The sequence below is a fragment of the Schistocerca serialis genome, chromosome 7 (assembly GCF_023864345.2).
Source record: "Schistocerca serialis cubense isolate TAMUIC-IGC-003099 chromosome 7, iqSchSeri2.2, whole genome shotgun sequence".
In the NCBI taxonomy this organism is placed as follows: Eukaryota; Metazoa; Arthropoda; class Insecta; order Orthoptera; family Acrididae; genus Schistocerca; species Schistocerca serialis.
In genome coordinates, this window is record NC_064644.1 from 214,649,822 (window position 1) to 214,667,903 (window position 18,082).

Consider the following 18,082-nt stretch of genomic DNA (forward strand, 5'->3'; position numbering starts at 1 on the left):
TGTTATTGTTTCTATCAACGTACCAACGCTTTCGTTTGGTAAGTTACAGAATCTTTTTTTTTTAGAGGGAAACATTCCATGTGGGAAAAATATATCTAAAAACAAAGATTCTGTAACTTACGTTGATAGAGACAATATTGTTGTTGTTGTTGTTGTGGTATTCAGTCCTGAGACTGGTTTGATGCAGCTCTCCATGCTACTCTATCCTGTGCAAGCTTCTTCATCTCCCAGTACCTACTGCAACCTACATCCTTCTGAATCTGCTTAGTGTATTCATCTCTTGGTCTCCCTCTACGATTTTTACACTCCACGCTGCCCTCCAATACTAAATTGGTGATCCCTTGATGCCTCAGAACATGTCCTACCAACCGATCCCTTCTTCTAGTCAAGTTGTGCCACAAACTTCTCTTCTCCCCAATCCTATTCAATACCTCCTCATTAGTTACGTGATCTACCCACCTTATCTTCAGCATTCTTCTGTAGCACCACATTTCGAAAGCTTCTATTCTCTTCTTGTCCAAACTAGTTATCGTCCATGTTTCACTTCCATACATGGCTACACTCCATACAAATACTTTCAGAAACGACTTCCTGACACTTAAATCTATACTCGATGTTAACAAATTTCTCTTCTTCAGAAACGATTTCCTTGCCATTGCCAGTCTACATTTTATATCCTCTCTACTTCGACCATCATCAGTTATTTTACTCCCTAAATAGCAAAACTCCTTTACTACTTTAAGTGTCTCATTTCCTAATCTAATTCCCTCAGCATCACCCGATTTAATTTGACTACATTCCATTATCCTCGTTTTGCTTTTGTTGATGTTCATCTTATATCCTCCTTTCAAGACACTGTCCATTCCGTTCAACTGCTCTTCCAAGTCCTTTGCTGTCTCTGACAGAATTACAATGTCATCGGCGAACCTCAAAGTTTTTATTTCTTCTCCATGGATTTTAATACCTACTCTGAATTTTTCTTTTGTTTCCTTTACTGCTTGCTCAATGTACATATTGAATAACATCGGGGAGATGCTACAACCCTGTCTCACTCCTTTCCCAACCACTGCTTCCCTTTCATGCCCCTCGACTCTTATAACTGCCATCTGATTTGTGTACAAATTGTAAATAGCCTTTTGCTCCCTGTATTTTATACCTGCCACCTTCAGAATTTGAAAGAGAGTATTCCAGTTAACATTGTCAAAAACTTTCTCTAAGTCTACAAATGCTAGAAACGTAGGTTTGCCTTTTCTTAATCTTTCTTCTAAGATAAGTCATAAGGTTAGTATTGCCTCACGTGTTCCAACATTTCTACGGAATCCAAACTGATCTTCCCCGAGGTCCGCTTCTACCAGTTTTTCCATTCGTCTGTAAAGAATTTGCGTTAGTATTTTGCAGCTGTGACTTATTAAACTGATAGTTCGGTAATTTTCACATCTGTCAACACCTGCTTTCTTTGGGATTGGAATTATTATATTCTTCTTGAAGTCTGAGGGTATTTCGCCTGTCTCATACATCTTGCTCAACAGATGGTAGAGTTCTGTCATGACTGGCTCTCCCAAGGCCATCAGTAGTTCTAATGGAATGTTGTCTACTCCCGGGGCCTTGTTTCGACTCAGGTCTTTCAGTGCTCTGTCAAACTCTTCACGCAGTATCTTATCTCCCATTTCGTCTTCATCTACATCCTCTTCCATTTCCATAATATTGTCCTCAAGCACATCGCCCTTGTATAAACCCTCTATATACTCCTTCCACCTTTCTGCCTTCCCTTCTTTGCTTAGAACTGGGTTTCCATCTGAGCTCTTGATATTCATACAAGTGGTTCTCTTCTCTCCAAAGGTCTCTTTAATTTTCCTGTAGGCAGTATCTATCTTACCCCTAGTGAGACAAGCCTCTACATCCTTACATTTGTCCTCTAGCCATCCCTGCTTAGCCATTTTGCACTTCCTGTCGATCTCATTTTTGAGACGTTTGTATTCCTTTTTGCCTGCTTCATTTACTGCATTTTTATATTTTCTCCTTTCATCAATTAAATTTAATATTTCTTCTGTTACCCAAGGATTTCTATTAGCCCTCGCCTTTTTACCTACTTGATCGTCTGCTGCCTTCACTACTTCATCTCTCAGAGCTACCCATTCTTCTGCTACTGTATTTCTTTCCCCCATTCCTGTCAATTGTTCCCTTATGCTCTCCCTGAAACTCCCTACAACCTCTGGTTCTTTCAGTTTATCCAGGTCCCATCTCCTTAGATTCCCACCTTTTTGCAGTTTCTTCAGTTTCAATCTGCAGTTCATAACCAATAGATTGTGGTCAGAATCCACATCTGCCCCTGGAAATGTCTTACAATTTAAAACCTGTTTCCTAAATCTCTGTCTTACCATTATGTAATCTATCTGATACCTTTTAGTATCTCCAGGATTCTTCCAGGTATACAATCTTCTTTTATGATTCTTGAACCACGTGTTAGCTATGACTAAGTTATGCTCTGTGCAAAATTCTACAAGGCGGCTTCCTCTTTCATTTCTTCCCCCCAACCCATATTCACCTACTATGTTTCCTTCTCTCCCTTTTCCTACACTCGAATTCCAGTCACCCATGACTATTCAATTTTCGTCACCCTTCACTATCTGAATAATTTCTTTTATCTCTTCATACATTTCATCAATTTCTTCTTCATCTGCAGGCTAGTTGGCATATAAACTTGTACTACTTTAGTAGGTGTGGGCTTCGTGTCTATCTTGGCCACAATAATGCGTTCACTATGCTGTTTGTAGTAGCTAACCCGCACTCCTATTTTTTTATTCATTATTAAACCTACTCCTGCATTACCCCTATTTGATTTTGTATTTATAAACCTGTAATCACCTGACCAAAAGTCTTGTTCCTCCCGCCACCAAACTTCACTAATTCCCACTATATCTAACTTTAACTTATCCATTTCCCTTTTTAAATTTTCTAACCTACCTGCCCGATTAAGGGATCTGACGTTCCACGCTCCGATCCGTAGAACGCCAGTTTTCTTTCTCCTGATAACGACGTCCTCTTGAGTAGTCCCCGCCTGGAGATCCGAATGGGGGACTATTTTACCTCCGGAATATTTTACCCAAGAGGACGCCATCATCATTTAATCATACAGTAAAGCTGCATGTCCTCGGGAAAAATTACGGCTGTAGTTTCCCCTTGCTTTCAGCCGTTCGCAGTACCAGCACAGCAAGGCCGTTTTGGTTAATGTTACAAGGCCAGATCAGTCAATCATCCAGACTGTTGCCCCTGCAACTACTGAAAAGGCTGCTGCCCCTCTTCAGGAACCACATGTTTGTCTGGCCTCTAAACAGATACCCCTCCGTTGTGGTTGCACCTACGGTACGGCCATCTGTATCGCTGAGGCACGCAAGCCTCCCCACCAAAGGCAAGGTCCATGTTTCATGGGGGGGTGGGGGGGGGGGGGGGAGATAGAGACAATAACAAACACAAACACACACACAAATTTCAAGCTTTCGCAACCCACAGTTGCTTCATCAGGAAAGAGGGAAAGACGAAAGGATGTGGGTCTTAAGGGAGAGGGTAAGGAGTCATTCCAATCCCGGGAGCAGAAAGACTTACCTTGGGGGGGGAAAAAGGGACAGGTATACACTCTCTCGCGCGCGCGCGCACACACACACACACACACACACACACACACACACACACACACACATCCAGCCGCACATATACAGACACAAGCAGACATATATGTGCCACAGTGACAGTTTGGAGCACTGTGTCCTCCATATGCGTTATTTGGCCTTACTTTTTTGAATCTTTAGGTGCAACCTCTACTGTGAACTCTGTGCGCTATTGTAAGATGCTGAAGAAATTTTTACTCCCCAAAATGGAAAAGTATGGTGAGGAATATGAGCCTTTCAATTTCAACAGGGTGGTGCCATGGCTCATATTTCCCTGATGCCAAATTCTGTGAGAACAGTTTCCTGGCTGCCTAATCTCCTTACGAGGGGATGGTCCATGGCCCCTTTGCTCGCCAAATTTGAACCCCTGTGGTTTTGTTCTTTGGGGATACCTCAAAGCAGAGGTCTTTACAAGGCTGAACCAAGGACCTTGGAATCTCTTAAGAGGGCAATTACAGATGTCACCAGTGGAATAATGCAAGATATGCTGAGAACAGTTTTCAAAAACTTTTTGAAAGTTTTTGTACAATTCCCCCGTCAAGTCGGGGAATTCTTTCCGCCCCATCTTGTATAATATGAAAGTATTTCTGAACATTCCTTGTTCTGGCTATTTTGTAAATATCCCTTTTTCATTGTGAAGATGCTCTGATACTTGCGGTAATCCAGTGACTTTCCAACATTGCATTTAATTATTTTTCCAGGAAAACTGCATCCAGAAATGCATGCAGATTCATTCAAAATGTTTTGAATTTAAAGATAGCATTAAGCTCATTGCAAAACTTCAACCCATTAAACTTTTGTTAAGCTTTCTTTAAAATCTTTGGTATTTTCGTCATAAAACAGCTTCACTGTTCTCCTAGATCATTTCTCAACTGTACATGAAGCTAAGTTATACAATGTGGCTAACTTTGTATTGTGATCTGACAACCCATTTATCATGCTATAGGCATATGTCACTTTAATTTGTGCTTGGTGAGTGAATAAATTATCTGTAAGGGTACTATTATCGAGCAACTCGCATAGGGAAATTTACGTTAGATATAGCTAAAAGCACTTCAGAATCAGATTTCCTGGCAGATTCCTACAAGAAATTTACATTACAGTAATAAAAAATTAATAATCCCTTATTTTTGACTGACAGGCAGCACAATAAACCATCAAAACTTTCTTGGAAATTTCCCAGTCATCTAGTGGGGACTTTTATACTGTAACAATCACAAGTATTACATTTCCCAGTATAAATGCATAAGCACATGCATCTACACCCTGAGTTATACAGAATTCACTTCAGGTGTGTGGCACACCCATTGAACAAGAAAGCAAATGACATCAAGAGTTCTAAAGACGACTTACGCTTAACTTACAGCATTCTTTGTCAATGTGGCATGTCATACTGCAGTCAAACAGTGGGTATCCAATTCCAAGAACACGATTGTCATACATGTATGGTATAAACAAGGTATTCAGCTACCCCTGAACTCTGTAATATAAAATCCTGGCGGAAGTGGGAGAGAGTTATTAGAGAGGTGATTGATATTTAGTTGGAAAAAAAAAAAAAAAAAGTTATACGGAGAAACCAGCTATAATCTGAGCAAGGCATAGGGTCATGACTTAAATCGATAAAAGATTGCCAGAAAGCTCATTTCAGGCCACAGACAGTAGAACCAGCTGCTGACACACCACCTGGATACCAATCACCACTTGTAGTGTTGAACTGTGTGCGGAACACATTGGATAGGGACAGAGAGCTTGGTATTGTGCAATATGCAGAACACCAAAGCCAGAATCACTGAAAGATGTAGGAAGGGGGTAATCAGCATGTATAAAAGGAAGAGCAGTCCCCTGACATTTCAGCCCTTTAACTGTACAAAGACTTACAGAACTTTCAAGGCAGCTAAGGAATGCAGCAGACTTTACACAGTTTCCATACAAGATATGGACGAGCAAGTGTTGTGACAAGTAGAATATGATCCAGAAACAAGTTTTGTGTGACCGGTTGCTTTGTCCATGTTATTTATTGTGACACAAGAAATGTGTGTAAATACAGCTGCGGTGATTCTCATTGGCCATTACTGTTGTCAGTCAGCTGTGGAACTCAACATGATTGGTCAAGATTATCCATATAACTTTGTGTGTGTGTGTCCTCATGCCAGATTACTGTTCTGCCAATGGATTCTAAGATAGGGCACTGTAGATGAGTGCTTCGAGCATGCTGTTGTAACTTTGTACAAACACAGTATCAGATTCCCACTCATCAACTTTTAATCTGCCAACAGCCTTGCCGCAGTGGTAACACCGGTTCCCCAGTCTGCCGAGCACTGTTGGCAAGCGGGGTGGACTCGGCCCTTGTGAGGCAGACTGAGGAGCTACTTGATTAAGAAGTAGCGGCTCTGGTCTCAGAAACTAACATACAACTGGGAGAGCAATGTGCTGACCACGTGCCCCTCCATATCCACATCTAGTGACGCCTACGGGCTGAGGATGACATGGTGGCCAGTCAGTACCGTTGGGCCTTCATGGCCTATTTGGGTTTCAGTTTAGTTTTAAGGGATACACAGTTAACGAAGTAAGAATCAATGGAATCACACTTAACCATAGAATATGTTATGCAGAGTCTGACAGTTGAGCATATGGCATCATGTAAAGATTAGTCTGACCGAGAGCCCAGCGTGCCAGATTATATAAGGCTGTTTTGCACATGGCACCGTGCTTGCCATCTGTGCTGATGCGAGGCCATGAGGGCATGTACTGTTTGATTACACATGATCACTCTGTAGGATTACAATACTCCTTCCCTCACGGGGAAAAGTGTTCATGCCTTGATCAGAAGGGGACAACTGCTGGAGCAGGTGTCATGCCCTCACAGGAGAATATGGTCTGACATGGCACGAGTATGGACAGGCGCAGTGCTCTCTCCCATGCGAGAGACCATAAGGGAGCGCTGGTGATAGAGGCTGTGGAACTGGAGGTGGTCCAGCACTGACTACTCTGTCTGGTGGCAGCGGCACCCAGAATGATGGTGTCACAGGAGCTGGAGGAGTCGTGGACCATGTTGGGGGGGGGGGGGGGGGGGGGGTGCAGATTGTGGAGACAGCTGCAGGGGCAGAGGGTTCTCCGGCACATGGTCATTCACACGTGGGCGGAGCTAGTCATAGGGTTGTGACACCAAGTTATTGGAGATGCGCACGACGCAGATGTAACAGACTCAGCAGCAACAGATGGCCACTGGTATTCACTTAAGGCACTGGCCAAAATCTTGAGCTCTTGTGGTGGAGCACGGATCGAATCACTGCAGGACAGGCGCCAGCAGGTGAACGGGTGCCAACTGGAGCAGTTGGAGTAGTGTATGTGGTTCACAGCCATGAAGCAGCTGTGCTATACTATGGTTGGTGAACAATGAACCTGTAAGACCGCAAGAATCTAGGGCTTCCTTGACAGAAGATTGAATGATACATTTTTTCATCTGAGATTTGAATGTATGTCTGGGGTTGAAAGGGAGGTACCGGATTTCACTCTTTGTACAGAAATCTTCAAAATGTTGAGACACAAACTGTGGGCCTTTGTCCATCACAAGAGTATACTGCACTCCTTCTGACAAGAAATCTTCCCGAGTGCCACGGACACAGGTGGCATCTATGGGCAGCAAATCATGGGACGAAATTTTGAGAATGAATCAGCTGTTACAAGCCAACAGGGGTTAAGGAACAGACCCTCAAAATCAGCATGAATATGCTCCCAGAGAGGCCTCTGGTGCCACTTGGTGGATGGCATATTGCAGGCAGGCTGATGTAACAGGCATGAGCTAATTGTCAATACCCTGCCAAAACACATAATGGCAGGCCAGAAATCTTTGTACAGGAAACATCACAATGGTCCAGGTGGAGAAGGCACATGACATGCCACTGCAGTGTGGATGGGATCACAACCCTTTTCTAAATAACAAGCTGTACAATGAAATGGAACACCTGTCCTCTGTGGAACATCTTTGTGATAATGATGAAACAGTCTTTACCACTGTGAGGCTTGAGATAATGGTAGGATCTACATTTGTTAAATAAATCATCACATCACAATAAAGGTGCTTTACATTTCAAATTATTTCAACATTGTGATTACTGAAGCACAATCCATATGACATTCTCTTCTTTTTTTCCTTCTGTTGTTCTGTAATTATATTAATTTGTGTACGTGAAAGAACAGCTTTGTTGGCTTGTTTTCCATCTCAATAGTGAAGTAATATTGAGATATAAAACATCAATTATCAGAATATTTCTCATTGTGTGAGTGCAGTGGTTAGCACACTGGACTCGCATTTGGGGAGACAGCAGTCCAAACCCAAATCTAACCATCGTGATTTAGGTTTTCCGTAATTTCCCTAAACTGCTCCAGGCAAATGCTGGGATGGTTCTTTTGAAAGGGCACACCTGACTTCCTTCTCATCCTTCCCTAATCCAATGGGACCAATAATGACCTCGCTGTTTGGTCCCTTCCCCCAAATCAATCACTCAACCAATATTTCTGAAGCTGTTGAATAATGGATAACAGTAGGGAAATGCTATGGAAAAAATGAAATCATATAAAACAATGCTAAGACCATGTAGTTATATGGTCGTCCATATGTCATATCAGAATTGTAATGTTTTTCAAAATGTCTGTGTACGAGATCTGTAGACTTCATTACAAATAAAGTTGTATGATTTATCTTACACTCTTTGCTACAGATTTTAACATAAACTCTGATTTATGATGACATTGTAAGTTTTAGTGAGGAAAATACAGATTCTTGACACTATCTACATGCACCGATTATTTATTGATTTCACGATAACTTCTATGTATTTTAACTGTTTGTGGCATCAAATAAATACTGTTTATTAATGCTGGTCTGGATACATTTTATTGCAGTGGCAACTTGTATCACAATGGTGAGCTTCCATTGTGCCTCCCTAGTTTCACGCAAGGTGATTACATTACAGTTGTTTTGGATATGGATGCTTGCACTATTAGCTTTGGCAAGAATGGTGAAGAACCTGTTCTAGCCTATGAAGATGTTGATGCAACAGAATTGTACCCATGTGTCATGTTCTATAGTACAAATCCGGGAGAGAAGGTGAGTTATTTCTATAGTTATTGTGTTTTTAAGGCATGCGAGTCTTTCGTACCTGATATGACTTAATGATTGGCTATTTTTGCAAGTATTTTTTCTTATGGAATATCTTTATGACCTTATTACAAGGGTCATCCAATACTATAAGGAAGTTCCCCAATTTTATGTTGCTGCAACATTATCTGTACCTATAATGTGTGCAGCCTGCTGAGTTTGACTGGTATGTGTTGACAATGCTCAAACGTGCTTATGATGCGTACTGCAATATCTTGCTAGTACACTGCCAGCTAGCATTTAGTTACACAACACTACTACAAATTGTGTCCATTTGTTAGCAGTGCTCCATTATTCTTTTTTAGCAGCAAAACAACTATCTGCGGACAATATCCATCTTGAGTTAACCTCTGTATATGGGGAAGGCTATATGAGCATTCAAACAGTTTGACATTGGGATTTGCAGTTTGTCGAAGGGCATGATGATATTCTTGACGAACAACGCACAGGAGGCTCACCGCAGTGACACAGGATGGTCCCATTATTGCAATTTGCAATAATTTGGAGGAAGATTGTCACATTACCATTGACAGCACATAATGTGGCTATCATTTGGTGCAGCAGTTGGGTGCTAATACATCACAGAGATCTTGAAAGACAATTGTCACTACCGGAGTGGCTGTGCAGTATGGGTGCCATGTTCACAAAGTGATGTCCACAAGCAGCAACAGATGGTTTTGGACAGAATGTTTTCAGAAATGCTTCAGAGAGGGGGACATCAGCTCTTTAAATGGCTTGTCACTGGTGACAAGACCTGGGTCCATCATTCAGCTGCTGAGACAAAACAGTGGGACACGATGTGGAAGAAACCTGGCAGAAGTGCTCCAAAGAAGGCAAAGGTCACACATTCAGTAGGGAAAGTTATGGCAACCATCTTTGGGTTTTGCTCATTCACTAAGAGTCCCACACCACCACAATGAATGCAGAGAGGTACTGTAAGGCGTTGAGGAATCTGTGAGCTGCCTGGACTTCTGTATTGCTGAGTTATCTTCCTTCATGACAATGGTCAACATCATGCAGCTCGAATGATCCAGGTGGAGCTTGAAAGAATTTTCACAGGTTCCTCCAACTCGAAGGTCAACTTGGACATAAGCACTTCAACACTGATGATGAAGTCACATTAATAGTGAACAGCTGGCTACAAATGCACGACTTGACTTTTTACTGCACTGGTCTGGAAAAATTTGTCACATTACCAAAAATACCAAAAATTACCGAACTATCAGTTCAATAAGTCACAGCTGCAAAATACTAACACGAATTCTTTACAGACGAATGGAAAAACTAGTAGAAGCCAACCTCGGGGAAGATCAGTTTGGATTCCGTAGAAACACTGGAACATGTGAGGCAATACTGACCTTACGACTTATCTTAGAAGAAAGATTGAGGAAAGGCAAGCCTACGTTTCTGGCATTTGTGGACTTAGAGAAGGCTTTTGACAATGTTGACTGGAATACTGTCTTTCAAATTCTAAAGGTGGCAGGGGTAAAATACAGGGAGCGAAAGGCTATTTACAATTTATACAGAAACCAGATGGCAGTTATAAGAGTCGAGGGACATGAAAGGGAAGCAGTGGTTGGGAAGGGAGTAAGACAGGGTTGTAGCCTCTCCCCGATGTTGTTCAATCTGTATATTGAGCAAGCAGTAAAGGAAACAAAAGAAAAATTCGGAGTAGGTATTAAAATTCATGGAGAAGAAATAAAAACTTTGAGGTTCGCCGATGACATTGTAATTCTGTCAGAGACAGCAAAGGACTTGGAGGAGCAGTTGAATGGAATGGACAGTGTCTTGAAAGGAGGATATAAGATGAACATCAACAAAAGCAAAACAAGGATAATGGAATGTAGTCTAATTAAGTCAGGTGATGCTGAGGGAATTAGATTAGGAAATGAGACACTTAAAGTAGTAAAGGAGTTTTGCTATTTGGGGAGCAAAATAACTGATGATGGTCGAAGTAGAGAGGATATAAAATGTAGGCTGGCAATGGCAAGGAAAGCGTTTCTGAAGAAGAGAAATTTGTTAACATCCAGTATTGATTTAAGTGTCAGGAAGTCATTTCTGAAAGTATTCGTATGGAGTGTAGCCATGTATGGAAGTGAAACATGGACGATAAATAGTTTGGACAAGAAGAGAATAGAAGCTTTCGAAATGTGGTGCTACAGAAGAATGCTGAAGATTAGATGGGTAGATCACATAACTAATGAGGAAGTATTGAATAGGATTGGGGAGAAGAGAAGTTTGTGGCACAACTTGACCAGAAGAAGGGATCGGTTGGTAGGACATGTTCTGAGGCATCAAGGGATCACCAATTTAGTATTGGAGGGCAGCGTGGAGGGTAAAAATCGTAAAGGGAGACCAAGAGATGAATACACTAAGCAGATTCAGAAGGATGTAGGTTACAGTAGGTACTGGGAGATGAAAAAGCTTGCACAGGATAGAGTAGCATGGAGAGCTGCATCAAACCAGTCTCAGGACTGAAGACCACAACAACAACAACACCAAAAATACATGGAAAACATGTTGACTGTGTAGGAAAGTAACAGACACATTGTACAATGCCAGTAAAATTATTTCAACATGGTAAATTGTGTAAATTTTTTTGTGAAATAGGGAAACTTACTTATGTGACAACCCTCATACTTATTCAATCACTCAGTATGACCACTCTCTTAGATCAACAAATTTCCTCCATTTTTCCAATGAGTAGATTCCATCTCATACTTTCCTTTACATTGACTTCCACCTCACTGAAGCACACATCAAAACTGGGTCCATATCAAATCAACAGTAGTTCGATACATGAATGATGGCAATTTGTGCAAGTGGAAGGAGTCACATTGTTACCAGTTCCAGGCAACAGCTGTGGCAAGCGCGTACACATGCTTTGCACTAAAAGTAAGAATTTATCCTGCAAATTATGTGTGTCACTTGCTTGTGTTGAATTTGTCATTTATCACCACCATCACTGATGAGGAGTTGCAACAAATGGAATAAAAATTCTTTAAATAACCCGCTTCAATCAAGTTTAATGCTCTCATTGACTGCAAAATTCACATGAAAATGCTCAGAAAACTCCTGAACACTCATGTGTTGTCAGAGAAAGCATGACATAGGTGTGTAGAATGAGCCTAAACTCGCCTGCCGTTGTTCGCAACTCCTACTATAATAAGCACCAGTACCTCCACTTTGACAACTAACATTCTTTCCGCTTCAAATCCTTCCTAGCCTACGGCCTAGGTGCCTGCAGTTAACCTATCTACTCTGCCACCAAATATCTCAACACCTTCATCAGCAGTATTTCCAATGCCTTCTTATCCCACAACTATCCATCAGATCTAGTTATGAAAGGGAGGGGGATGCTCAGAAGCATCTCTCTCATCACTGAATTGAGCCCCACATGACTCAGTACTGGGCCCTTTCTTCTTCTTGTTTTTCTCTGTCACCTTCCTTTAAATCTCCCATTGAAGATGACAAAAATTGTGTTGTGACTGGTTACAGTACATACAGTAAATACAGCTGTAAGTAGGCAGAAAATAATAATAAAATAATAAAACTGCAATGATTTGTTCACAGTAAACACAAGAAACTCCTGAAGATCATGTTTCTGGTCACAGTCTGATAACTGATTATCATCACCAGTTCCATATAGAAGTTTATGGTGATACACTAACACAGAAGTGTGGTCCAAGGTCAAGGCCAGGGGGGGGGGGGGGATAGTAGTGTGCTAGGCACAATGAATGAAGTCTAGCTGGTTGAATCCCAAGCTGGCCAGTCGATGTCTGCCAAGATGAAAGTTCCTTGTCTCACATTCCAGAGGATCTCCTCACTGTGAATCAATTGGAACAAAAACTGCATATAATCTAATCTTCCCAGATTAGCAGTGGTTGGGAGAGTACTCTAAATGAGGTGCCACTGGGCAGTTGGCGTAAAGCCCATCATGTACTCCTGACATAGACTAGCTTTCTGTGGCTGTATGCCAGTATATATACACAGTGCAGACTACTTTCAGACACGTGATCTTCACAGAGATAAGTAGACATGAGCGACTGCACCTCCTATGGATGATAGAAACGCTGCCTATCGGTGAAGGGGAGTGTGCAGTGACAGTGTTTTGAGGTTTGAGTAATAACAAGTAGGTGTTGTTGTCTTAGCCCGGTGTGTTGTTGTGGCCATCCAGAACTGTTGTGTCCGTGAGTCAGCAACTGGTTTGGACTTATTATCTTGCTATCAGACTGCGTGTCAGGATACAGCATCCCTTCCCATAAAGAAAAGGTTGTTGGCTGTCTCAACCGGTGAGAGACTGGTGGCAGCGACTCTGCAGGCACCATTCTCCCCCTCCTCTGGGCAACACTTTGACTGCCAGCGTCGGGGGAGTTGACTGTGGCAATGAGGTCTGCCACTCAAGACCCTGGACAGTGATGGATCAGCAGAGAGAAGTTCCTTGTACCAGTGGTGGCAGTGGTGGATCAACCAGCAGGCACCAGCTGATAAATGCAGCAGAGTGGAGGGAAGCTTCATAAAATACATAAAGGCATTTATGAAATAAAAGGACTGGTATACCAATTGGACTGGAGCCAGAAGGTTTGGAACCATGGGTGGAGGAGAAAGACACTGTTGAAGCGACAAGCTAGGAGCATTGTAAACAATGGGACGAAGTGTGCCAAAAAGCACAGGTAGAATCTGGAGGATGGACAGAGAGCCTGAGTATTGATAGTGTCATAGGGGCTTGAAGGCCCACAAGAGGAGGACTAAACAGGTTGGGAAGAAATATGACAGTTAAGGCAGTACGAGCATGGATGCTTGGACAGAGCTGGCATGGTGGGGGGCTGGGAATGGAAGGTATCACCCACAGTTGTGCAGCAAAACCGGCAGTGACAATGTCATGAGGTTGCCTCTAAATGAAATGAGTGCTCTTTGGAGGTGGGACTGGGGGGTCTGGCAGTGTTGTCAGCAGGCAAACACACGTGTGCACTGCCCTTGAGCACCCCCAAGTACTGGAGAGATTGCCTGAACTTGGACCATCACATAGAAGGCTGAAAAATGCCAATGAAGGGGTGCTGATAACATGAGAAATGGGAACCCCATCATGAAAAGACTGATATGAAATGTAGCAATGGTACATGGGTGGAACCTTCACCACCAAACAAGATGGGACAGGAAGCAAGAAGACATCAATACTAGGGTGAGAATCATGGATGAACAGTCCCTTTTGCCCATTTACATTGGATGAGAGGCAGGAATCTTTGTGAAAATGGTGATGCATGGCAGGCAGTCTAGACACACGCCCAACGGGAGGATGTAATCAAACACTGCAGAATGGAAGAATGGTGAATCACCTGAGAATAACTGGAAAGTGTATCAGGCATGAGAGCCTACGAGAATGAAGGTTGTGCATGAAGATATGAGAGTAGATGGAAATGAAGATAATTCTGAAGAACACGAGGACAGATGCCAATGTAGATCATGCAGGGAAACATGAGAACAGTTTGCAAATGAAGATCCTGAGGTAAGTCATGACAGATGACAAATTGCAGTACTGTATGAGGAAATAGAACCCAAAACACACTTTGAGGAAGTGAAATCTTGAAGAAAAATCAGCTGGCATATGAACAACTGAGAAAAAGACACAGACACAGTAGAGGGACACAGGTGAGGTCAAAGGGAAAAAATAAGTAGACCTGGCCGTGCAAGATCTGAAGTTGAAGTGAAATCAGCTACAGATAATGGCTAGTGAATTGTATGTTCCAGATAAGTGATGCTACTAGATAACAGAGCCAGAATGAAATGGAAGGGTCAGTCATTGGTAAGACAAGAGCTGGGAAAACAGGGGAATGGTTGGGAGGCTCAATATCTATGCAATAGAACATGGGAAAAACTTGTTCTTAAGCCTCGTTGCCAATTCACTTGTGACCAGGTATAGTACACACAGAAAATAATAGCTGCCAAGTAGACAGAAAGTAATAATTCATTTACTCCAGAAAACTCATAATGAATCCACTTCTCACTAAGCCACCTGAGATTGATTAGTTTGTTATAGAAAGCACAAGAACCTCCTGAAGGTCAAGTATCTAGGTACAATCTTATAGCTGATTTTCATACCAGTCCAGATAGTCTGTGGTGTTGCACTAACACAGAGGCATAGCCCAAGGTCTAGGCTGGGACTGCAAGGCAGCTAGTCAAATCCCAGGTCGGTGTCTGCTGAGACTAAAGGTCCTCCCTCATCAGCAGCAGTGGTGGGGAGTGTACTTTGAATGAGGGATCACTGAGCTGTCACTGTAAGATCCGAAATGTACTCCTGATGTAGATTAGCTATCTGTGGCAGTGCACCAGCTTATGTACTGCTTCCACAGATATACACAGTGTGAACTATTTTCTGGCATGTGATCTTTGTTGCGGTAAATAGCTCTGTGCCGGTTGCACCTCCTGTCAGTGATAGGAATTTCGCCTGTCAGCAAGAGAAGCACAGGTAGTGGTGGCATCCTGAGTTTCTGATAATAACAAGCAGCTCTTGTTGTTGTCCTGGCCTGCTGTATTGTTGTGGCTATCCTAAACTTTTGCAGTTGTTCCTTGGTGATGCAGCACCAGAAGGCCTGCAAACTGACAATACACTGGGGTGTTGTATCTAACAATCAGTCTGTGTGTCCAGATACAGCAGTTTGCTCATCCAATCTGACACATCTCTACAAATGAAGTACAAGATTAGTGACAAAACTGAAAGTCTCCTCTCATAGCTCATGTGCACTTCTAACCATCCAGAACCACCATGTTCACGTGGAACCCTTAAAAATTAATCTAAAAGATACTGAAAAAGTGCCAGAGCTGAAGTTTTTGGAAATGTAAATAGACAGTACTCTTAAGTCAGGACACCAAAGATTGAAACTGCTAAAAAACTGGGTAGTCGCTACTACACATTCGGAATCTTCAGGTAACCAAGTGATGTAAACACTCTGAAAACTGTGTATATTAGTTGGAACACTCAGTAATAACATAACATCCCTTTCTGGCTGGCTAAAATAAAAATAAAAATGAAAAAAGTACCTATGCAATCACCAACAAGAAAATTTTGTAATAAACTCACTGTATTGCCAGTTCTCTGTATTTACATTCTAGGAAAAATCTCCTTTGTCAAAAAACCTTGATATATTTACCACAAATGGTTAAATGCACAACTCTGGCACACAAATAAAGTCAGCTGTCGAGAAAAAATAAAATGAATACTTTTAGGTGCAATGTAAACCATCCATGTCAACCACTGGCTTTTTGCATCTTGTGCTATCCATGGTTCCCCTGTTCTGCACTATAGTAGTTGTGCCAGTGGTAACTGTTGTGGTTGTGGAGAGATGAGTGTTTGAAGTGGTCATCTCATCATGATGGTACCAAGCCATCCACAGTTTCATTTCTTCAGCGTGTTTTTCGGTGGAAAAAATTTGATGTTGTTCTTTAATGTTCATGAGCTTTTATGAATATTGCAAGCAGCACATATTTCATTGATCTGCACTATGGCAAAATTGTCTTAACAGATGAGTTGTCAGCATCATAAAGACAAAGGAATAACCCCTCTGAAAAGTGTATCTGCGTATAGAGGGAAACAATATAAACAAACAATGGTTGTGTGAGCAGACAATATTAGCAGCAACAAGTGAATAAGTTTAACAAGTATTTGGTGCATACAGGATATGATGCCAGAGAAAGAAAAGAAACATATAAATCTGTTACTAACCAAGATGAAACTTTCCAATAAAATTCCTAACATCACTCTATGTTCCTGATATGCCTTCACAAGAAAGATTCTAAATAACATGATAGAAGTGGAAATATTAATTGGAAAAGAAAAAGGCAAGCCAGTATCCATACCAAGAATTCCATTCATTTCAACTAACTTACCACTCAGAAGTCTAAAATTAAAATGCTGGAGAAATGACAAGTAAATTATAACTAAGTTACAGAAATATTGTTGAATAATCAGAGCAAATAACCAAAATGGAATATAACTGAAAAATGTGGAGTATTTTACTTGTGCCCCTTTGTAGATGGGCAAACTTTCAATGTACACATTTCTGGTTAAGGCATGTGTGTTCAGTACATTGTCATGTGCTAGTGATTTCATTGTAATTTATGTACTTTCTTCAGATGCTAAAAATGGTCACATCAACTTATGGTAAATCACACAATTTTGTGAAATTTGTACCCTGTGGTTGAGCTATGACAATCTGCTCCTTGTCAAAGTGACTTAAAGTAGAAGCTTTCACCATAGTCTGTACACATAATTTAGCAAATAATTTCTCTATATCCTACAAATTTACTACATACCATTTGTACCATGATAGATGCACTCCACGTGCCTGTATTTGATTGCCTCTAAAAGTGTTCTAGGCTATCTTTGAATATAATGGATATAGTGTGAAGTTTTTCTTCAGAATTCTAGAAACTTATTATATCCTAGTCCACTTATAAACATACCATAACAATTATAAATTACTTTTCCAGTAGCAGCAAGCTAGGCAGAAAGTACTGATATCAGTAAATTTGAAGTTAATTGTATTTTTCACCCATATGACAACTACTCCTTCCGCCATATTTCTCCTACAGAAATGAGCTGCCAATTTATAGTATCTGTGTTTAACACATGGATACGTGTATTGGTATGATGCTCAGACAGCCATAGTATATCAGCTTCCTTTTGACATTCTAGATCAAGTAAACAGATAAGTAGTTCATTAATATTGTTGTTGTTTTTTCCCCTCTAATACTCTGATATATAAAGGTGATTCTCCCTTTCTCTCAAATCACCATGGTTGCTCAACATATTTCTTTCCCCTGATCAGTATCAACTTTCCTGTCTGACATCCTTCTACCTTCTTTCTTCACCTCAGTTATACCCATCTCTCACATACTGAAATGTTCTTGCGCAAGGATGAAATGTTGATTGATGCTTAGAGTTTTTCACCTTCCTTGATCAACAAACTACCCAATTCATGTTATTGTTCTTTGTGTAATTGTTTTTCTTCATATAATTGTGATGTTATTCCAGGTCAAAATAACAGACATGCAGGTACGAGGGGCTCCAAGGGAAATGTTCCCAGGGGAGCCTTTGTGCGCACCTCAAGCAGCAGTATTGTCGGAATCATATGTTTCACTCATTAGGAAACTTAACACCATGGAAAGCTGGACACATCTGGTAGGACCAATATAGTATGGTTTCTAACTGTTAATTGCATAAAAATGTAGTTTCCCTCTTATCGTAATGCGTAATATT

The 18,082-nt window shown here is 41.4% G+C and overlaps 1 protein-coding gene across 1 annotated transcript in view; it reads left to right on the forward strand.

The window, feature by feature from the left end:
* Window positions 1–18,082, forward strand: part of LOC126413339 (probable E3 ubiquitin-protein ligase HERC1) — a 722,413-nt gene that overhangs the window by 296,949 nt on the left and 407,382 nt on the right. Inside the window, exons 29-30 of the mRNA XM_050083249.1 lie at window positions 8,571–8,775; window positions 17,858–18,004. Of these exons, the coding sequence (XP_049939206.1) occupies window positions 8,571–8,775; window positions 17,858–18,004 (352 nt within the window). The remainder of the gene's footprint in view (window positions 1–8,570; window positions 8,776–17,857; window positions 18,005–18,082) is intronic.